Consider the following 23,294-nt stretch of genomic DNA (forward strand, 5'->3'; position numbering starts at 1 on the left):
TCTACCTAAATAGCCTATTTTGGGGCTGGCCCATTTCACTTTGTCAATTGATGTGGAACAGCACTTTATATACATGTTTATTATAGCTGTTTTTACATTTTATTAGCAATATATAGCGATGTAATGAAATGGCTAAAGTGCACGTTAGCTTGTCATTGTGAGTGCCTGTTTCTTTGAGAACGCATGGTCTACCCAAATAGCCTATTTTGGGGCTGGCCCATTTCACTTTGTCAGTTGATGTGGAACAGCACTTTATATACATGTTTATTATAGCTGTTTTTACATTTTATTAGCAATATATAGCGATGTAATGAAATGGCTAAAGTGCACGTTAGCTTGTCATTGTGTGCCTGTTTCTTTGAGAACGCATGGTCTACCCAAATAGCCTATTTTGGGGCTGGCCCATTTCACTTTGTCAGTTGATGTGGAACAGCACTTTATATACATGTTTATTATAGCTGTTTTTACATTTTATTAGCAATATATAGCGATGTAATGAAATGGCTAAAGTGCACGTTAGCTTGTCATTGTGAGTGCCTGTTTCTTTGAGAACGCATGGTCTACTAAATAGCCTATTTTGGGGCTGGCCCATTTCACGTTGTCAATTGATGTGGAACAGCACTTTATATACATGTTTATTATAGCTGTTTTTACATTTTATTAGCAATATATAGCGATGTAATGAAATGGCTAAAGTGCACGTTAGCTTGTCAATTTGTGAGTGCCTGTTTCTTTGAGAACGCATGGTCTACCCAAATAGCCTATAGACCGCTCGGCCATCCTGACTACAGCACAGTAACTGGGTATCGGGTTAAAGTGTATGCGGTAAAAGTAGAAATATGAACAACGCTCTAAAATCACCACAGAGACCAGAACAACTATGCACGATACTGACTTGCACTTTCAATAGTCATTTGTTTTTATAAATTAAAAAGTCCAGTCATTGATTTAACCTCAATATGGCCTTCAATGGGAAAGAGTAGTAAATCGTCATTGAATGAGCGCTAAACTGGCATCAGAATATGGCCATTCTGATATAAATGATAAAATTCCTCAGATAAGACTGAAAAAGTGTCTGGAAATATCAGCAACCATCAGGGTAAGAGTGACAACAGGTCCACATGGGGGAAATCCTTACAAATGGCTTAATGAGTCATTTCAACGCAATCGTGTTATTATTTATTTTTAGGGTTTAACAAGGCAGCTCACCTGTGACTTGACATTAGATGCGGCGACTTTGATTACCCTGCAGACGATATTTTTGTTCTTCCCGCCAATACAATCCACTGACAACGACCGACGAGTTCTGCGTTCCAAGATTATTTTTGTTATTTGCCTGTTTGGGGCCCGCCTGTGAAATTGCGCGATTCTTGCAATTCTCTTTCAGCCTCTCATCAACTAGCTGTTTTTGCAGAATATTACAAATACGATAGTTATTCACTACTCATATTAACTAGGTGTCATTTACGTTACCTTAAGTCATTTATTTTTCAACTGGATTTTACAAAGGTGCATGACATGCAGGCGCTAAAAAGTTGTCAGGAGGGGGTTTCAAACCATGCCTATAGGGGAGTCTGCGACCTGAATGACTTAATGGTTATTTTCAATGCAATCAAGTTTTTTCTTTTTCTTTTAGGGTTTAACAAGGTTTCTCACCTGTTACCTGTGGCTTGACTTTAGATGTGGCCAGTTCGATTACCCTGCAGCCTAAGAGTGTCTTCAGAATATGGCCAATTTGACATGAATTTAAAAATGCCTCAGTTAGGACCAAAAAAGTGTCTGGAGCTTCCCGTCAGGGTAAGAGTGACAACAGGTTTCCACATGTCAAAATGGGGGAAATCTTAGCAAATGGCTTCATGGTTTTCATGAGAATCGTGTTGTTGTATTGTTGAGTGTATCATGGGATCTCACCTGAAATCTGTGGCTTGACTACAAACCTGTAACCTATGCTACTGTGGCCTATAGAGCTAGAAGGCTGGATAACCAGGTGTGTAAAGGTGTGAAGTGGGACAGATGGCCTGCAGTCCTATCCCAAATGGACAACTAATCCCTATGTACTTGCGGAGATCTGAGAGGATGCGATTGGTATAAGAAACACGACTAAACTTCAACCTCCGGAGGGGTCAAAAAATGCATTTTCGTTGTCGGCAGGATTTGAACCTGCGCAGGAAGATCCTAATGGATTTCTAGTCCATCGCCTTAACCACTCGGCCACGACAACATTGACAGAAGAAAACAAGCTTGTTAGGAGTGAATGGGCCAACAGGCATAGCCTACAGAAAGTGAAATTTAACAACTGAAAGATAATGCAGTAACTCATTATAATGCAATAACACAAAATGTTCCCCTCATTCATTTGTTATTAAGTCCAGCTGTTTTCTTATTTAACCTTGATCTTTGCTCAGCTCCAGAAGGTCTGCATTTGAGAGTGTTTATTATGAATTGTTATTTCACTGTGTGAAGTTGTTATTTCATCATTCTTATTATTACTGCTGAGCAGCATGACTCCTGAGAGGCACTAAAAAACTGTCAGAAGTGGGATTTCAATCCACGCCTCCATGGGAGACTGCGACCTGAACGCAGCGCCTTAGACCGCTCGGCCATCCTGACTACAGCACAGTAACTGGGTATCGGGTTAAAGTGTATGCGGTAAAAGTAGAAATATGAACAACGCTCTAAAATCACCACAGAGACCAGAACAACTATGCACGATACTGACTTGAACTTTCAATAGTCATTTGTTTTTATAAATTAAAAAGTCCAGTCATTGATTTAACCTCAATATGGCCTTCAATGGGAAAGAGTAGTAAATCGTCATTGAATGAGCGCTAAACTGGCATCAGAATATGGCCATTCTGATATAAATGATAAAATTCCTCAGATAAGACTGAAAAAGTGTCTGGAAATATCAGCAACCATCAGGGTAAGAGTGACAACAGGTCCACATGGGGGAAATCCTTACAAATGGCTTAATGAGTCATTTCAACGCAATCGTGTTATTATTTATTTTCAGGGTTTAACAAGGCAGCTCACCTGTGATTTGACATTAGATGCGGCGACTTTGATTACCCTGCAGACGATATTTTTGTTCTTCCCGCCAATACAATCCACTGACAACGACCGACGAGTTCTGCGTTCCGAGATTATTTTTGTTATTTGCCTGTTTGGGGCCCGCCTGTGAAATTGCGCGATTCTTGCAATTCTCTTTCAGCCTCTCATCAACTAGATGTTTTTGCAGAATATTACAAATACGATAGTTATTCACTACTCATATTAACTAGGTGTCATTTACGTTACCTTAAGTCATTTATTTTTCAACTGGATTTTACAAAGGTGCATGACATGCAGGCGCTAAAAAGTTGTCAGGAGGGGGTTTCAAACCATGCCTATAGGGGAGTCTGCGACCTGAATGACTTAATGGTTATTTTCAATGCAATCAAGTTTTTTCTTTTTCTTTTAGGGTTTAACAAGGTTTCTCACCTGTTACCTGTGGCTTGACTTTAGATGTGGCCAGTTCGATTACCCTGCAGCCTAAGAGTGTCTTCAGAATATGGCCAATTTGACATGAATTTAAAAATGCCTCAGTTAGGACCAAAAAAGTGTCTGGAGCTTCCCGTCAGGGTAAGAGTGACAACAGGTTTCCACATGTCAAAATGGGGGAAATCTTAGCAAATGGCTTAATGGTTTTCATGAGAATCGTGTTGTTGTATTGTTGAGTGTATCATGGGATCTCACCTGAAATCTGTGGCTTGACTACAAACCTGTAACCTATGCTACTGTGGCCTATAGAGCTAGAAGGCTGGATAACCAGGTGTGTAAAGGTGTGAAGTGGGACAGATGGCCTGCAGTCCTATCCCAAATGGACAACTAATCCCTATGTACTTGCGGAGATCTGAGAGGATGCGATTGGTATAAGAAACACGACTAAACTTCAACCTCCGGAGGGGTCAAAAAAATGCATTTTCGTTGTCGGCAGGATTTGAACCTGCGCAGGAAGATCCTAATGGTTTTCTAGTCCATTGCCTTAACCACTCGGCCACGACAACATTGACAGAAGAAAACAAGCTTGTTAGGAGTGAATGGGCCAACAGGCATAGCCTACAGAAAGTGAAATTTAACAACTGAAAGATAATGCAGTAACTCATTATAATGCAATAACACAAAATGTTCCCCTCATTCATTTGTTATTAAGTCCAGCTGTTTTCTTATTTAACCTTGATCTTTGCTCAGCTCCAGAAGGTCTGCATTTGAGAGTGTTTATTATGAATTGTTATTTCACTGTGTGAAGTTGTTATTTCATCATTCTTATTATTACTGCTGAGCAGCATGACTCCTGAGAGGCACTAAAAAACTGTCAGAAGTGGGATTTGAACCCACGCCTCCATGGGAGACTGCGAACTGAACGCAGCGCCTTAGACCGCTCGGCCATCCTGACTACAGCACAGTAACTGGGTATCGGGTTAAAGTGTATGCGGTAAAAGTAGAAATATGAACAACGCTCTAAAATCACCACAGAGACCAGAACAACTATGCACGATACTGACTTGCACTTTCAATAGTCATTTGTTTTTATAAATTAAAAAGTCCAGTCATTGATTTAACCTCAATATGGCCTTCAATGGGAAAGAGTAGTAAATCGTCATTGAATGAGCGCTAAACTGGCATCAGAATATGGCCATTCTGATATAAATGATAAAATTCCTCAGATAAGACTGAAAAAGTGTCTGGAAATATCAGCAACCATCAGGGTAAGAGTGACAACAGGTCCACATGGGGGAAATCCTTACAAATGGCTTAATGAGTCATTTCAACGCAATCGTGTTATTATTTATTTTCAGGGTTTAACAAGGCAGCTCACCTGTGATTTGACATTAGATGCGGCGACTTTGATTACCCTGCAGACGATATTTTTGTTCTTCCCGCCAATACAATCCACTGACAACGACCGACGAGTTCTGCGTTCCTAGATTATTTTTGTTATTTGCCTGTTTGGGGCCCGCCTGTGAAATTGCGCGATTCTTGCAATTCTCTTTCAGCCTCTCATCAACTAGCTGTTTTTACAGAATATTACAAATACGATAGTTATTCACTACTCATATTAACTAGGTGTCATTTACGTTACCTTAAGTCATTTATTTTTCAACTGGATTTTACAAAGGTGCATGACATGCAGGCGCTAAAAAGTTGTCAGGAGGGGGTTTCAAACCATGCCTATAGGGGAGTCTGCGACCTGAATGACTTAATGGTTATTTTCAATGCAATTGAGTTTTTTATTTTTCTTTTAGGGTTTAACAAGGTTTCTCACCTGTTACCTGTGGCTTGACTTTAGATGTGGCCAGTTCGATTACCCTGCAGACTATAAGAGTGTCTTCAGAATATGGCCAATTTGACATGAATTTAAAAATGCCTCAGATAGGACCAAAAAAGTGTCTGGAGCTTCCCGTCAGGGTAAGAGTGACAACAGGTTTCCACATGTCAAAATGGGGGAAATCTTAGCAAATGGCTTAATGGTTATTCATGAGAATCGTGTTGTTGTATTGTTGAGTGTATCATGGGATCTCACCTGAAATCTGTGGCTTGACTACAAACCTGTAACCTATGCTACTGTGGCCTATAGAGCTAGAAGGCTGGATAACCAGGTGTGTAAAGGTGTGAAGTGGGACAGATGGCCTGCAGTCCTATCCCAAATGGACAACTAATCCCTATGTACTTGCGGAGATCTGAGAGGATGCGATTGGTATAAGAAACACGACTAAACTTCAATCTCCGGAGGGGTCAAAAAAATGCATTTTCGTTGTCGGCAGGATTTGAACCTGCGCAGGAAGATCCTAATGGATTTCTAGTCCATCGCCTTAACCACTCGGCCACGACAACGTTGACAGAAGAAAACAAGCTTGTTAGGAGTGAATGGGCCAACAGGCATAGCCTACAGAAAGTGAAATTTAACAACTGAAAGATAATGCAGTAACTCATTATTACGCAATAACACAAAATGTTCCCCTCATTCATTTGTTATTAAGTCCAGCTGTTTTCTTATTTAACCTTGATCTTTGCTCAGCTCCAGAAGGTCTGCATTTGAGAGTGTTTATTATGAATTGTTATTTCACTGTGTGAAGTTGTTATTTCATCATTCTTATTATTACTGCTGAGCAGCATGACTCCTGAGAGGCACTAAAAAACTGTCAGAAGTGGGATTTGAACCCACGCCTCCATGGGAGACTGCGACCTGAACGCAGCGCCTTAGACCGCTCGGCCATCCTGACTACAGCACAGTAACTGGGTATCGGGTTAAAGTGTATGCGGTAAAAGTAGAAATATGAACAACGCTCTAAAATCACCACAGAGACCAGAACAACTATGCACGATACTGACTTGCACTTTCAATAGTCATTTGTTTTTATAAATTAAAATGTCCAGTCATTGATTTAACCTCAATATGGCCTTCAATGGGAAAGAGTAGTAAATCGTCATTGAATGAGCGCTAAACTGGCATCAGAATATGGCCATTCTGATATAAATGATAAAATTCCTCAGATAAGACTGAAAAAGTGTCTGGAAATATCAGCAACCATCAGGGTAAGAGTGACAACAGGTCCACATGGGGGAAATCCTTACAAATGGCTTAATGAGTCATTTCAACGCAATCGTGTTATTATTTATTTTCAGGGTTTAACAAGGCAGCTCACCTGTGATTTGACATTAGATGCGGCGACTTTGATTACCCTGCAGACGATATTTTTGTTCTTCCCGCCAATACAATCCACTGACAACGACCGACGAGTTCTGCGTTCCTAGATTATTTTTGTTATTTGCCTGTTTGGGGCCCGCCTGTGAAATTGCGCGATTCTTGCAATTCTCTTTCAGCCTCTCATCAACTAGCTGTTTTTACAGAATATTACAAATACGATAGTTATTCACTACTCATATTAACTAGGTGTCATTTACGTTACCTTAAGTCATTTATTTTTCAACTGGATTTTACAAAGGTGCATGACATGCAGGCGCTAAAAAGTTGTCAGGAGGGGGTTTCAAACCATGCCTATAGGGGAGTCTGCGACCTGAATGACTTAATGGTTATTTTCAATGCAATTGAGTTTTTTATTTTTCTTTTAGGGTTTAACAAGGTTTCTCACCTGTTACCTGTGGCTTGACTTTAGATGTGGCCAGTTCGATTACCCTGCAGACTATAAGAGTGTCTTCAGAATATGGCCAATTTGACATGAATTTAAAAATGCCTCAGATAGGACCAAAAAAGTGTCTGGAGCTTCCCGTCAGGGTAAGAGTGACAACAGGTTTCCACATGTCAAAATGGGGGAAATCTTAGCAAATGGCTTAATGGTTATTCATGAGAATCGTGTTGTTGTATTGTTGAGTGTATCATGGGATCTCACCTGAAATCTGTGGCTTGACTACAAACCTGTAACCTATGCTACTGTGGCCTATAGAGCTAGAAGGCTGGATAACCAGGTGTGTAAAGGTGTGAAGTGGGACAGATGGCCTGCAGTCCTATCCCAAATGGACAACTAATCCCTATGTACTTGCAGAGATCTGAGAGGATGCGATTGGTATAAGAAACACGACTAAACTTCAACCTCCGGAGGGGTCAAAAAAATGCATTTTCGTTGTCGGCAGGATTTGAACCTGCGCAGGAAGATCCTAATGGATTTCTAGTCCATCGCCTTAACCACTCGGCCACGACAACGTTGACAGAAGAAAACAAGCTTGTTAGGAGTGAATGGGCCAACAGGCATAGCCTACAGAAAGTGAAATTTAACAACTGAAAGATAATGCAGTAACTCATTATTACGCAATAACACAAAATGTTCCCCTCATTCATTTGTTATTAAGTCCAGCTGTTTTCTTATTTAACCTTGATCTTTGCTCAGCTCCAGAAGGTCTGCATTTGAGAGTGTTTATTATGAATTGTTATTTCACTGTGTGAAGTTGTTATTTCATCATTCTTACTATTACTGCTGAGCAGCATGACTCCTGAGAGGCACTAAAAAACTGTCAGTAGTGGGATTGAACCCACGCCTCCATGGGAGACTGCGACCTGAACGCAGTGCCTTAGACCGCTCGGCCATCCTGACTACAGCACAGTAACTGGGTATCGGGTTAAAGTGTATGCGGTAAAAGTAGAAATATGAACAACGCTCTAAAATCACCACAGAGACCAGAACAACTATGCACGATACTGACTTGCACTTTCAATAGTCATTTGTTTTTATAAATTAAAAAGTCCAGTCATTGATTTAACCTCAATATGGCCTTCAATGGGAAAGAGTAGTAAATCGTCATTGAATGAGCGCTAAACTGGCATCAGAATATGGCCATTCTGATATAAATGATAAAATTCCTCAGATAAGACTGAAAAAGTGTCTGGAAATATCAGCAACCATCAGGGTAAGAGTGACAACAGGTCCACATGGGGGAAATCCTTACAAATGGCTTAATGAGTCATTTCAACGCAATCGTGTTATTATTTATTTTCAGGGTTTAACAAGGCAGCTCACCTGTGATTTGACATTAGATGCGGCGACTTTGATTACCCTGCAGACGATATTTTTGTTCTTCCCGCCAATACAATCCACTGACAACGACCGACGAGTTCTGCGTTCCTAGATTATTTTTGTTATTTGCCTGTTTGGGGCCCGCCTGTGAAATTGCGCGATTCTTGCAATTCTCTTTCAGCCTCTCATCAACTAGCTGTTTTTGCAGAATATTACAAATACGATAGTTATTCACTACTCATATTAACTAGGTGTCATTTACGTTACCTTAAGTCATTTATTTTTCAACTGGATTTTACAAAGGTGCATGACATGCAGGCGCTAAAAAGTTGTCAGGAGGGGGTTTCAAACCATGCCTATAGGGGAGTCTGCGACCTGAATGACTTAATGGTTATTTTCAATGCAATCAAGTTTTTTCTTTTTCTTTTAGGGTTTAACAAGGTTTCTCACCTGTTACCTGTGGCTTGACTTTAGATGTGGCCAGTTCGATTACCCTGCAGCCTAAGAGTGTCTTCAGAATATGGCCAATTTGACATGAATTTAAAAATGCCTCAGTTAGGACCAAAAAAGTGTCTGGAGCTTCCCGTCAGGGTAAGAGTGACAACAGGTTTCCACATGTCAAAATGGGGGAAATCTTAGCAAATGGCTTAATGGTTATTCATGAGAATCGTGTTGTTGTATTGTTGAGTGTATCATGGGATCTCACCTGAAATCTGTGGCTTGACTACAAACCTGTAACCTATGCTACTGTGGCCTATAGAGCTAGAAGGCTGGATAACCAGGTGTGTAAAGGTGTGAAGTGGGACAGATGGCCTGCAGTCCTATCCCAAATGGACAACTAATCCCTATGTACTTGCGGAGATCTGAGAGGATGCGATTGGTATAAGAAACACGACTAAACTTCAACCTCCGGAGGGGTCAAAAAAATGCATTTTCGTTGTCGGCAGGATTTGAACCTGCGCAGGAAGATCCTAATGGATTTCTAGTCCATCGCCTTAACCACTCGGCCACGACAACGTTAACAGAAGAAAACAAGCTTGTTAGGAGTGAATGGGCCAACAGGCATAGCCTACAGAAAGTGAAATTTAACAACTGAAAGATAATGCAGTAACTCATTATAATGCAATAACACAAAATGTTCCCCTCATTCATTTGTTATTAAGTCCAGCTGTTTTCTTATTTAACCTTGATCTTTGCTCAGCTCCAGAAGGTCTGCATTTGAGAGTGTTTATTATGAATTGTTATTTCACTGTGTGAAGTTGTTATTTCATCATTCTTATTATTACTGCTGAGCAGCATGACTCCTGAGAGGCACTAAAAAACTGTCAGAAGTGGGATTTGAACCCACGCCTCCATGGGAGACTGCGACCTGAACGCAGCGCCTTAGACCGCTCGGCCATCCTGACTACAGCACAGTAACTGGGTATCGGGTTAAAGTGTATGCGGTAAAAGTAGAAATATGAACAACGCTCTAAAATCACCACAGAGACCAGAACAACTATGCACGATACTGACTTGCACTTTCAATAGTCATTTGTTTTTATAAATTAAAAAGTCTAGTCATTGATTTAACCTCAATATGGCCTTCAATGGGAAAGAGTAGTAAATCGTCATTGAATGAGCGCTAAACTGGCATCAGAATATGGCCATTCTGATATAAATGATAAAATTCCTCAGATAAGACTGAAAAAGTGTCTGGAAATATCAGCAACCATCAGGGTAAGAGTGACAACAGGTCCACATGGGGGAAATCCTTACAAATGGCTTAATGAGTCATTTCAACGCAATCGTGTTATTATTTATTTTCAGGGTTTAACAAGGCAGCTCACCTGTGATTTGACATTAGATGCGGCGACTTTGATTACCCTGCAGACGATATTTTTGTTCTTCCCGCCAATAAAATCCACTGACAACGACCGACGAGTTCTGCGTTCCTAGATTATTTTTGTTATTTGCCTGTTTGGGGCCCGCCTGTGAAATTGCGCGATTCTTGCAATTCTCTTTCAGCCTCTCATCAACTAGCTGTTTTTGCAGAATATTACAAATACAATAGTTATTCACTACTCATATTAACTAGGTGTCATTTACGTTACCTTAAGTCATTTATTTTTCAACTGGATTTTACAAAGGTGCATGACATGCAGGCGCTAAAAAGTTGTCAGGAGGGGGTTTCAAACCATGCCTATAGGGGAGTCTGCGACCTGAATGACTTAATGGTTATTTTCAATGCAATTGAGTTTTTTCTTTTTCTTTTAGGGTTTAACAAGGTTTCTCACCTGTTACCTGTGGCTTGACTTTAGATGTGGCCAGTTCGATTACCCTGCAGACTATAAGAGTGTCTTCAGAATATGGCCAATTTGACATGAATTTAAAAATGCCTCAGATAGGACCAAAAAAGTGTCTGGAGCTTCCCGTCAGGGTAAGAGTGACAACAGGTTTCCACATGTCAAAATGGGGGAAATCTTAGCAAATGGCTTAATGGTTATTCATGAGAATCGTGTTGTTGTATTGTTGAGTGTATCATGGGATCTCACCTGAAATCTGTGGCTTGACTACAAACCTGTAACCTATGCTACTGTGGCCTATAGAGCTAGAAGGCTGGATAACCAGGTGTGTAAAGGTGTGAAGTGGGATAGATGGCCTGCAGTCCTATCCCAAATGGACAACTAATCCCTATGTACTTGCGGAGATCTGAGAGGATGCGATTGGTATAAGAAACACGACTAAACTTCAACCTCCGGAGGGGTCAAAAAAATGCATTTTCATTGTCGGCAGGATTTGAACCTACGCAGGAAGATCCTAATGGATTTCTAGTCCATCGCCTTAACCACTCGGCCACGACAACATTGACAAAAGAAAACAGGCTTGTTAGGAGTGAATGGGCCAACAGGCATAGCCTACAGAAAGTGAAATTTAACAACTGAAAGATAATGCAGTAACTCATTATAATGCAATAACACAAAATGTTCCCCTCATTCATTTGTTATTAAGTCCAGCTGTTTTCTTATTTAACCTCTCTGATCTACCGATCCCGGATCCGGGTTTGAATTCAACAACATACGGTGTTCGCCACAAATAGTCATATTAAACATTCATGAAAATACAAGTGTCTCACATGCTTCAAAAGCCTAGAATCTTGCTAATCCAACTGCGTTGTCATATTTAAAAAATAATTTATTGCGAAATAATAAGCTGCGTTTATCTGAGCATAGACCCCCATATCAAACTACTTATTCAACCAGCACTTGCGTAACAAAGTCACAGATTACATTGAAATAAATCGTTTACCTTTGAAGATCTTGCTCTGGTTGCAATCCCAAGGCTCATTGTTACACAATGAATGGTCGTTTGTTCGGTTAAATCCATGTTTTATAGCCTAACACGAAACATTTTGTGAACGCTTATCTCGTTGAATTTCCTGTCATACAATTTTCAAAGTAACGTCCAACGTAAAGAGACTCTCTTTTCCTCGTCTTTTCCCTCTCTTTCCAGTCATGTTTGGTTTACTTGCAATCAACTCTTTGTTTGGAACGCAATCAACCCTGATGGGCCATTTTGCGGGCTCTATTGATATGGTAATACCGATTGGAAGACAACACGTGAGGAGCCCATTGCGCAGCAATTATATGACCACTGTCTTGTTGATTGACTCTATTTTAACCCAATGACCACTGATCTTCTTGAAATCTAGCTGGGTAGATAGCCAATGAGCAGATGTAACTGGAAATATCCCATGATTCATTGTTGTAAGACAAACCTATTCACTGGACGCTGGCGTAAAGACCGTTCTTTCGCCATTGCCAATTGAACCGTGAAGGAGTGACTCTAATTACGCACAGACGTTTTTCAGTAATTTGCTACTTCAACTGTTTATTTCGCGAATAAAATGGCAAATAAGTCTAAGAAAGCGACCTCTAAGACTAGATACACGAATGTAGAAATGATTTTGGAAGAGATTGACCGGGAAAGTGAGACAGATTTGGCAGAGATTGAAGACTCCATTAGCTCCCATAGTTTCGATTCTGAAACTGAGGCATATTTTTTGAACGGAGAGGACATCGTTTTGGACTGGTAAGTTGCTCTCATGCTAATGCCGTTGTTTGACTTTAATATAAAATATTATTAGTGATTGTTTTTACATTTTATTTGCAAAAATGGCTAAAGTACACGTTAGCTAGCCATTGTGAGTGAGGGCCTGTTTCTTTGAGAACGCATGGTCTACCTAAATAGCCTATTTTGGGGCTGGCCCATTTCACTTTGTCAATTGATGTGGAACAGCACTTTATATACATGTTTATTATAGCTGTTTTTACATTTTATTAGCAATATATAGCGATGTAATGAAATGGCTAAAGTGCACGTTAGCTTGTCATTGTGAGTGCCTGTTTCTTTGAGAACGCATGGTCTACCCAAATAGCCTATTTTGGGGCTGGCCCATTTCACTTTGTCAGTTGATGTGGAACAGCACTTTATATACATGTTTATTATAGCTGTTTTTACATTTTATTAGCAATATATAGCGATGTAATGAAATGGCTAAAGTGCACGTTAGCTTGTCATTGTGTGCCTGTTTCTTTGAGAACGCATGGTCTACCCAAATAGCCTATTTTGGGGCTGGCCCATTTCACTTTGTCAGTTGATGTGGAACAGCACTTTATATACATGTTTATTATAGCTGTTTTTACATTTTATTAGCAATATATAGCGATGTAATGAAATGGCTAAAGTGCACGTTAGCTTGTCATTGTGAGTGCCTGTTTCTTTGAGAACGCATGGTCTACCTAAATAGCCTATTTTGGGGCTGGCCCATTTCACGTTGTCAATTGATGTGGAACAGCACTTTATATACATGTTTATTATAGCTGTTTTTACATTTTATTAGCAATATATAGCGATGTAATGAAATGGCTAAAGTGCACGTTAGCTTGTCATTGTGAGTGCCTGTTTCTTTGAGAACGCATGGTCTACCCAAATAGCCTATTTTGGGGCTGGCCCATTTCACTTTGTCAGTTGATGTGGAACAGCACTTTATATACATGTTTATTATAGCTGTTTTTACATTTTATTAGCAATATATAGCGATGTAATGAAATGGCTAAAGTGCACGTTAGCTTGTCATTGTGAGTGCCTGTTTCTTTGAGAACGCATGGTCTACCTAAATAGCCTATTTTGGGGCTGGCCCATTTCACTTTGTCAATTGATGTGGAACAGCACTTTATATACATGTTTATTATAGCTGTTTTTACATTTTATTAGCAATATATAGCGATGTAATGAAATGGCTAAAGTGCACGTTAGCTTGTCATTGTGAGTGCCTGTTTCTTTGAGAACGCATGGTCTACCCAAATAGCCTATTTTGGGGCTGGCCCATTTCACTTTGTCAGTTGATGTGGAACAGCACTTTATATACATGTTTATTATAGCTGTTTTTACATTTTATTAGCAATATATAGCGATGTAATGAAATGGCTAAAGTGCACGTTAGCTTGTCATTGTGAGTGCCTGTTTCTTTGAGAACGCATGGTCTACCTAAATAGCCTATTTTGGGGCTGGCCCATTTCACTTTGTCAGTTGATGTGGAACAGCACTTTATATACATCTTTATTATAGCTGTTTTTACATTTTATTAGCAATATATAGCGATGTAATGAAATGGCTAAAGTGCACGTTAGCTTGTCATTGTGAGTGCCTGTTTCTTTGAGAACGCATGGTCTACCTAAATAGCCTATTTTGGGGCTGGCCCATTTCACTTTGTCAATTGATGTGGAACAGCACTTTATGTTCCCTGTCCTCAATATGCATGTTTATTATAGCTGTTGATACAGGGCTACTCCCTGTACTCTATATGTATGTTTATTATAGCTGTTGATACAGGGCTCATATGTGAAACTATTCTAACTGAACATTTTCTTTCACAGTGGCACTGACTCCGACTGGGAGCCCCCAGTGCCAAGGTGTCCATCCCCCTCTGAAGCTGGTTCATCCAGCTGTACCCCTGCTGTCTCTGGCTCCACACCTCCCGGGCCATCTAGAGGTGTGAAGAGGAAGAGGGGAAGTGTGCCACCCACTAACAGAGGGACAGAAGGGCGTTGGCACACCATCCTAGAAGATGATGTGGAGCCACCACAACCAACTTTCAGGCCGAAAAGGAAGCCAGGACCTCAGGTGAACCCGACCTCCACTTACACCCCCCTTCAGCTTTTCCAACTGTTTTTTACACCATCTGTTGTAGGTTCGCTCGTGTCCAACACAAATAAGAATGGGAAGAAGAAACAAGCAGGCAAAAAGGTAGCATGGAAGCCCATATCCATGTCAGATCTTTTCTGCTACCTTTCACTTGTTATCTACATGGGGCTGGTGAAGCTGAAAAGCCTGAAGGACTACTGGAAAACGTCATCTCTGTACCAACTGCCTTTCCCCATGACTGTTATGTCCTGCAAAAGGTTTCTGATTATTTCACAGGCGCTTCACATCAGTGACCCAAAGGTTGATGAAGAGAATGAGAAGAAGAGAGGCACAGCAGCGTTTGATAGACTGTGCAAGATCAAACCGCTCTACCACAGCATCGTCGAGGCCTGCAAGACGTACTTTCAGCCTGCCCAGAACGTGTCAATCGATGAGAGGATGGTAGCCTCAAAGGCAAGAATTGGCCTCAAACAATACATGAGAAACAAACCAACCAAGTGGGGTTACAAGCTGTTTGTTTTGGCTGATTCTGTATGTGCCTACACATGCAATTTCTTTGTCTACGAGGGGAAGAACAGTTTTGCTACCGGTAAGGGACTCAGCTATGACTCTGCAATGGAGTTATTGGATTTTCAACTGCTAGGGAAGGGCTACAAACTGTTTGTGGATAACTTCTACACAAGCCCTACCCTGTTTGCAGACCTAAGGAAGCTGGATGTATGGGCTTGTGGCACCATTCGTACCAACAGGGTGGGCTTTCCGAAGACTAAGGTGAACGACATGCCTAAGCGGGCTGAGCGGGGGAGCATGCGATTGATCCGTGAAGATGGCCTGCTTTTTGTAAAGTGGATGGATACCAGAGAGGTGGTGATGTGCTCCACTATCCACAAGTCCTTCAGTGGGGATCATGTTGTCAGGCGTGTGAAGGATGGTGCCGGGGCATGGAAAACCAAAAATGTCCCCATTCCAACTGCAGTGAAGGACTACAACAAGAGCATGGGAGGAGTCGACCTTTCGGACGCGCTAATCGGCTACTACAATGTTCTCCACAAGACAATGAAATGGTACAAGACCTTCTTCTATCATTTCATCGACATCGCCGTGGTGAATGCATTCATCCTACACAAGGAAATGGCGACGAGCTGTGGAAAGCCCTTCCTCTCACAGAAAGCCTTCAGAGAGCAGCTCATCAAGGAGCTTGCTGGCTACAGCACCACTGCACCAAGCCCTGTCCCTTCTGCTCCTGCCACAGGTGTTCATCTGCCCAAATATATTTGTGCAGGCATGGATGTGCCTAAGGGCCAAAAGGGCACAGCATGGAGGCGTTGCTGTGTTGTCTGCAAGATGAAGTCTCCCATCACATGCCCCACATGCTCAGTGACCCTCTGCTTTACATCGGAGCGAGACTGCTATGGCATCTGGCATCAGCAGCAGAACATTGTCTAGAGTTTTGGCAATGTTGGTGGGGTTATATGGCAAAGTGGTTCTGCGGTCTAGCTGAGAACACCAGTCTGCAGTCTAGCTGAGAACACCAGTCTGCAGTCTAGCTGAGCTATATCTTATATCTGGAGTATTTTTTCCTGTCTTATCCGGTGTCTTGTGTGAATTTAAGTCTGCTCTCTTTCTCTCCTTTCTCTCAGTGGACTTGAACCCCTGGGACCATGCTTCAGGACTACCTGACATGATGACTCCTTGCTGTCCCCCAGTCCACCTGGCCTTGCCGCTGTTCCAGTTTCAACTGTTCTGCCTGCGGCTATGGAACCCTAAACTGTACATTTTTTTCTCTTGGGGTGCTGTACTGTTGCACACTCTACAAACACTGTGATCTCCACCCGGCACAGCCAGAAGAGGACTGGCCACCCCTCATTGCCTTGTTTCTTCCTAGGTTTTTGCCTTTCTAGGTTGTTTTTCCTGTTTTTCCTATTTGATACAGGACTGAGGATGTGTAAGTGTGTAAATAGTTACCCATGTTACTTTGTAAATGTGTATATATATATTTTTTTTCATAACATTTTTTTCAAAAAAAAATGTTTACAAAAAAATTTCAATTTTTTTTTGAAATTTAAAAAAAAAAAAATGTTACATTTTTTTTCAGAAATTTTTAAAATTTCATAAATTTTTTAAATTTTTGTGGGGGGGTGTGTTAGAATACCATTTTGGTATTTTGTATATAGTTATTGGTTTCAAAATGTGTACTTCACCAATTTGGCCACTTGGGTACATTTGGTCTACTTGTGTGGGACACCTGGGTGACTTTATAATAAATGTTATGTAGCACACTCATTTTGGAAGTTATCATTCTGAAATTTTGCACAAGTACTGTTGCCCTCTTAATTTTTTCAAGAAAATTGTCCCCATCATCTTATCTGAATTTTTGTTTTATCTTGTTCATTTGAAAGATGATGATACAAAAATAAATAGAAAAAACTCATGTTTTTTTCCATAGTTTTATCTAAACCAGATCTAGTGTGTGTGTTATTCTCCTACATTCAATTCACATTTACACAAACTTCAGAGTGTTTTCTTTCAAATGGTACCAAGAATATGCATATACTTGGTTCTGTGCCTGAGCTACAGGCTGTTAGATTTGGGTATGTCTTCAGGCGGAAATTGCACAAAGTAGGGGGGTAGTTCTATCTTTGCTCAGCTCCAGAAGGTCTGCATTTGAGAGTGTTTATTATGAATTGTTATTTCACTGTGTGAAGTTGTTATTTCATCATTCTTATTATTACTTCTGAGTAGCATGACTCCTGAGAGGCACTGAAAAACTGTCAGAAGTGGGATTTGAACCCACGCCTCCATGGGAGACTGCGACCTGAACGCAGCGCCTTAGACCGCTCGGCCATCCTGACTACAGCACAGTAACTGGGTATCGGGTTAAAGTGTATGCGGTAAAAGTAGAAATATGAACAACGCTCTAAAATCACCACAGAGACCAGAACAACTATGCACGATACTGACTTGCACTTTCAATAGTCATTTGTTTTTATAAATTAAAAAGTCCAGTCATTGATTTAACCTCAATATGGCCTTCAATGGGAAAGAGTAGTAAATCGTCATTGAATGAGCGCTAAACTGGCATCAGAATATGGCCATTCTGATATAAATGATAAAATTCCTCAGATAAGACTGAAAAAGTGTCTGGAAATATCAGCAACCATCAGGGTAAGAGTGACAACAGGTCCACATGGGGGAAATCCTTACAAATGGCTTAATGAGTCATTTCAACGCAATCGTGTTATTATTTATTTTCAGGGTTTAACAAGGCAGCTCACCTGTGATTTGACATTAGATGCGGCGACTTTGATTACCCTGCAGACGATATTTTTGTTCTTCCCGCCAATACAATCCACTGACAACGACCGACGAGTTCTGCGTTCCGAGATTATTTTTGTTATTTGCCTGTTTGGGGCCCGCCTGTGAAATTGCGCGATTCTTGCAATTCTCTTTCAGCCTCTCATCAACTAGCTGTTTTTGCAGAATATTACAAATACGATAGTTATTCACTACTCATATTAACTAGGTGTCATTTACGTTACCTTAAGTCATTTATTTTTCAACTGGATTTTACAAAGGTGCATGACATGCAGGCGCTAAAAAGTTGTCAAGAGGGGGTTTCAAACCATGCCTATAGGGGAGTCTGCGACCTGAATGACTTAATGGTTATTTTCAATGCAATCAAGTTTTTTCTTTTTCTTTTAGGGTTTAACAAGGTTTCTCACCTGTTACCTGTGGCTTGACTTTAGATGTGGCCAGTTCGATTACCCTGCAGCCTAAGAGTGTCTTCAGAATATGGCCAATTTGACATGAATTTAAAAATGCCTCAGTTAGGACCAAAAAAGTGTCTGGAGCTTCCCCTCAGGGTAAGAGTGACAACAGGTTTCCACATGTCAAAATGGGGGAAATCTTAGCAAATGGCTTCATGGTTTTCATGAGAATCGTGTTGTTGTATTGTTGAGTGTATCATGGGATCTCACCTGAAATCTGTGGCTTGACTACAAACCTGTAACCTATGCTACTGTGGCCTATAGAGCTAGAAGGCTGGATAACCAGGTGTGTAAAGGTGTGAAGTGGGACAGATGGCCTGCAGTCCTATCCCAAATGGACAACTAATCCCTATGTACTTGCGGAGATCTGAGAGGATGCGATTGGTATAAGAAACACGACTAAACTTCAACCTCCGGAGGGGTCAAAAAAATGCATTTTCGTTGTCGGCAGGATTTGAACCTGCGCAGGAAGATCCTAATGGATTTCTAGTCCATCGCCTTAACCACTCGGCCACGACAACATTGACAGATGAAAACAGGCTTGTTAGGAGTGAATGGGCCAACAGGCATAGCCTACAGAAGGTGAAATTTAACAACTGAAAGATAATGCAGTAACTCATTATAATGCAATAACACAAAATGTTCCCCTCATTCATTTGTTATTAAGTCCAGCTGTTTTCTTATTTAACCTTGATCTTTGCTCAGCTCCAGTAGGTCTGCATTTGAGAGTGTTTATTATGAATTGTTATTTCACTGTGTGAAGTTGTTATTTCATCATTCTTATTATTACTGCTGAGCAGCATGACTCCTGAGAGGCACTAAAAAACTGTCAGAAGTGGGATTTGAACCCACGCCTCCATGGGAGACTGCGACCTGAACGCAGCACCTTAGACCGCTCGGCCATCCTGACTACAGCACAGTAACTGGGTATCGGGTTAAAGTGTATGCGGTAAAAGTAGAAATATGAACAACGCTCTAAAATCACCACAGAGACCAGAACAACTATGCACGATACTGACTTGCACTTTCAATAGTCATTTGTTTTTATAAATTAAAAAGTCCAGTCATTGATTTAACCTCAATATGGCCTTCAATGGGAAAGAGTAGTAAATCGCCATTGAATGAGCGCTAAACTGGCATCAGAATATGGCCATTCTGATATAAATGATAAAATTCCTCAGATAAGACTGAAAAAGTGTCTGGAAATATCAGCAACCATCAGGGTAAGAGTGACAACAGGTCCACATGGGGGAAATCCTTACAAATGGCTTAATGGGTCATTTCAACGCAATCGTGTTATTATTTATTTTTAGGGTTTAACAAGGCAGCTCACCTGTGACTTGACATTAGATGCGGCGACTTCGATTACCCTGCAGACGATATTTTTGTTCTTCCCGCCAATACAATCCACTGACAACGACCGACGAGTTCTGCGTTCCGAGATTATTTTTGTTATTTGCCTGTTTGGGGCCCGCCTGTGAAATTTGCTTGATTCTTGCAATTCTCTTTCAGCCTCTCATCAACTAGCTGTTTTTGCAGAATATTAAAAATATGTTAGTTATTCACTACTCATATTAACTAGGTGTCATTTACGTTACCTTAAGTCATTTATTTTTCAACTGGATTTTACAAAGGTGCATGACATGCAGGCGCTAAAAAGTTGTCAGGAGGGGGTTTCAAACCATGCCTATAGGGGAGTCTGCGACCTGAATGACTTAATGGTTATTTTCAATGCAATCGAGTTTTTCTTTTTCTTTTAGGGTTTAACAAGGTTTCTCACCTGTGACCTGTGGCTTGACTTTAGATGTGGCCAGTTCGATTACCCTGCAGACTATAAGAGTGTCTTCAGAATATGGCCAATTTGACATGAATTTAAAAATGCCTCAGATAGGGTCTGCATTTGAGAGTGTTTATTATGAATTGTTATTTCACTGTGTGAACTAAAAAACTGTCAGAAGTGGGATTTGAACCCACGCCTCCATGGGAGACTGCGACCTGAACGCAGCGCCTTAGACCGCTCGGCCATCCTGACTACAGCACAGTAACTGGGTATCGGGTTAAAGTGTATGCGGTAAAAGTAGAAATATGAACAACGCTCTAAAATCACCACAGAGACCAGAACAACTATGCACGATACTGACTTGCACTTTCAATAGTCATTTGTTTTTACAAATTAAAAAGTCCAGTCATTGATTTAAAACCTGTTTAGGATATGGCAGACATATGCCCCCTTTGGAGAGATTGGGTACCCCTAGTAAACTGAAAAAAAAATCTGTCAACAATTGCTAATATATGCAAATAAAAATTATTATTGGATAGAAAACACTCTAAAGATTCTAAAACCGTTGGAATTATGTCTGTAAGTATAGCAGAACTCACAGGGCAGGCATTCTTCCAAACTAGTTTTTGTGGCCATGAAAGTTGGAGCAACTTTGACGTCATGGCCCCCACCCTTCCCAACCAGTTATGATTCTGGGGAGACTTTATATCTCTTCCGCTAGATGTCCTCTTTCAGTAGAGCTTTGAATCGTTCAAATCCCGCGAGAATTGACCCTATGGGAGTGAAATTAGTGCGTGCCACGAGAAAATAGGCTGTGCGTAGGGGCGCGAATTGGTCCCAGCCATTCCTTTGTTCCAGCACTCAAGAGAGGGGCAGACGATGGCCGATTGAATTGAAGTTTGTTTTGTGTGTCTAAAACATCATAAAGCTTGCTTCTGCACTTAGTTTGACCTGTTTAGTCGACATATAATATGTAATTTTGAAGTTTTGATGCGCAACTTTTCCGGACCAGAGGACGTTTTGGGTGCATTTCAGCTGATGTTATTAGCCTGTTAGATCTCTAGGGGCGCTATTTCATTTTTGGATAAAAAACGTTCCCGTTTTAAGTGCGATATTTTGTCACGAAAAGATGCTCGACTATGCATATTCTTGACAGTTTTGGAAAGAAAACACTCTGAAGTTTCAGAATCTGCAAAGATTTTGTCTGTAAGTGCCCCAGAACTCATTCTACAGGCGAAACCAAGATGATGCATCAACCAGGAATTAGCAGAATTTCTGAAGCTCTGTTTTCCATTGTCTCCTTATATGGCTGTGATTGCGCAAGGAATGAGCCTACACTTTCTGTCGTTCGCCCAAGGTCTTAGCAGCATTGTGACGTATTTGTAGGCATATCATTGGAAGATTGACCATAAGAGACTACATTTTCCAAGTGTCCGCCTGGTGTCCTGCGTGGAATTCGGTGCGCAATTGCCAGCTGCTTGTACTTTACCATTTGATTCAGGGGAGAAAGCATGTGTCCAAGAACGATGTATCAATGAAGAGATATGTGAAAAACACCTTGATGATTGATTCTAAACAACGTTTGCCATGTTTTCAGTCGATATTATGGAGTTAATTTGGAAAAAAGTTTGCGTTTTGAGGACTGAATTTTCGGGGTTTTTTTGGTAGCCAAATGTGATGTATAAAACGGAGCTATTTCTAATACACAAAGAATCTTTTTGGAAAAACTGAGCATCTGCTATCCAACTGAGAGTATCCTCATTGAAAACATCAGAAGTTCTTCAAAGGTAAATTATTTTATTTGAAGGCTTTTATGTTTTTGTTGAAATGTTGCGTGCTGGATGCTAACGCTAATGCTAACGCTAAATCCTTTGTTTGCTAGCTACTGTTACACAAATTATTGTTTTCCTATGGTTGAGAAGCATATTTTGAAAATCTGAGATGACAGTGTTGTTTACAAAAGGCTAAGCTTGCGAGATGGCATATTTATTTCATTTCATTTGCGATTTTCATGAATAGTTAACGTTGCATTATGGTAATGACCTTGAGGCTGTAGTCACGATACCGGATCCGGGTTTGGGAGATCAGAGAGGCTAACTAGGTGTCATTTACGTTACCTTAAGTCATTTATTTTTCAACTGGATTTTACAAAGGTGCATGACATGCAGGCGCTAAAAAGTTGTCAGGAGGGGGTTTCAAACCATGCCTATAGGGGAGTCTGCGACCTGAATGACTTAATGGTTATTTTCAATGCAATCGAGTTTTTCTTTTTCTTTTAGGGTTTAACAAGGTTTCTCACCTGTTACCTGTGGCTTGACTTTAGATGTGGCCAGTTCGATTACCCTGCAGACTATAAGAGTGTCTTCAGAATATGGCCAATTTGACATTAATTTAAAAATGCCTCAGATAGGGTCTGCATTTGAGAGTGTTTATTATGAATTGTTATTTCACTGTGTGAACTAAAAAACTGTCAGAAGTGGGATTTGAACCCACGCCTCCATGGGAGACTGCGACCTGAACGCAGCGCCTTAGACCGCTCGGCCATCCTGACTACAGCACAGTAACTGGGTATCGGGTTAAAGTGTATGCGGTAAAAGTAGAAATATGAACAACGCTCTAAAATCACCACAGAGACCAGAACAACTATGCACGATACTGACTTGCACTTTCAATAGTCATTTGTTTTTACAAATTAAAAAGTCCAGTCATTGATTTAAAACCTGTTTAGGATATGGCAGACATATGCCCCCTTTGGAGAGATTGGGTACCCCTAGTAAACTGAAAAAAAAATCTGTCAACAATTGCTAATATATGCAAATAAAAATTATTATTGGATAGAAAACACTCTAAAGATTCTAAAACCGTTGGAATTATGTCTGTAAGTATAGCAGAACTCACAGGGCAGGCATTCTTCCAAACTAGTTTTTGTGGCCATGAAAGTTGGAGCAACTTTGACGTCATGGCCCCCACCCTTCCCAACCAGTTATGATTCTGGGGAGACTTTATATCTCTTCCGCTAGATGTCCTCTTTCAGTAGAGCTTTGAATCGTT

At 40.7% G+C, this 23,294-nt stretch overlaps 1 protein-coding gene and 10 non-coding genes across 11 annotated transcripts; 1 reads left to right on the top strand and 10 right to left on the bottom strand.

The window, feature by feature from the left end:
* Positions 1 to 2,139: 2,139 nt before the first annotated feature.
* Positions 2,140 to 2,221, bottom strand: trnas-aga. The gene has a single exon. It is a non-coding gene; the product is annotated as a tRNA-Ser (tRNA).
* A 3,571-nt stretch (positions 2,222 to 5,792) lies between these two features.
* trnas-aga lies at positions 5,793 to 5,874 on the bottom strand. The gene has a single exon. It is a non-coding gene; the product is annotated as a tRNA-Ser (tRNA).
* Positions 5,875 to 6,180: 306 nt separating this feature from the next.
* trnal-cag lies at positions 6,181 to 6,263 on the bottom strand. The gene has a single exon. It is a non-coding gene; the product is annotated as a tRNA-Leu (tRNA).
* A 1,357-nt stretch (positions 6,264 to 7,620) lies between these two features.
* On the bottom strand, positions 7,621 to 7,702 carry trnas-aga. Its single transcript has one exon. It is a non-coding gene; the product is annotated as a tRNA-Ser (tRNA).
* Positions 7,703 to 9,445: 1,743 nt separating this feature from the next.
* On the bottom strand, positions 9,446 to 9,527 carry trnas-aga. Its single transcript has one exon. It is a non-coding gene; the product is annotated as a tRNA-Ser (tRNA).
* Positions 9,528 to 9,833: 306 nt separating this feature from the next.
* Positions 9,834 to 9,916, bottom strand: trnal-cag. The gene has a single exon. It is a non-coding gene; the product is annotated as a tRNA-Leu (tRNA).
* Positions 9,917 to 12,275: 2,359 nt separating this feature from the next.
* On the top strand, positions 12,276 to 16,760 carry LOC118949440 (piggyBac transposable element-derived protein 4-like). Its single transcript, XM_036973695.1, has 2 exons — positions 12,276 to 12,581; positions 14,429 to 16,760. Exons 1-2 carry the CDS (start codon positions 12,397 to 12,399, stop codon positions 16,140 to 16,142), a joined length of 1,899 nt encoding a protein of 632 aa, XP_036829590.1. The 5' UTR covers positions 12,276 to 12,396; the 3' UTR covers positions 16,143 to 16,760.
* Positions 16,761 to 17,465: 705 nt separating this feature from the next.
* trnal-cag lies at positions 17,466 to 17,548 on the bottom strand. Its single transcript has one exon. It is a non-coding gene; the product is annotated as a tRNA-Leu (tRNA).
* Positions 17,549 to 18,902: 1,354 nt separating this feature from the next.
* On the bottom strand, positions 18,903 to 18,984 carry trnas-aga. The gene has a single exon. It is a non-coding gene; the product is annotated as a tRNA-Ser (tRNA).
* A 1,428-nt stretch (positions 18,985 to 20,412) lies between these two features.
* Positions 20,413 to 20,495, bottom strand: trnal-cag. The gene has a single exon. It is a non-coding gene; the product is annotated as a tRNA-Leu (tRNA).
* A 2,216-nt stretch (positions 20,496 to 22,711) lies between these two features.
* On the bottom strand, positions 22,712 to 22,794 carry trnal-cag. The gene has a single exon. It is a non-coding gene; the product is annotated as a tRNA-Leu (tRNA).
* Positions 22,795 to 23,294: the final 500 nt, after the last annotated feature.

This window comes from Oncorhynchus mykiss, unplaced genomic scaffold (genome assembly GCF_013265735.2).
Source record: "Oncorhynchus mykiss isolate Arlee unplaced genomic scaffold, USDA_OmykA_1.1 un_scaffold_292, whole genome shotgun sequence".
NCBI classification, from domain to species: domain Eukaryota; kingdom Metazoa; phylum Chordata; class Actinopteri; order Salmoniformes; family Salmonidae; genus Oncorhynchus; species Oncorhynchus mykiss.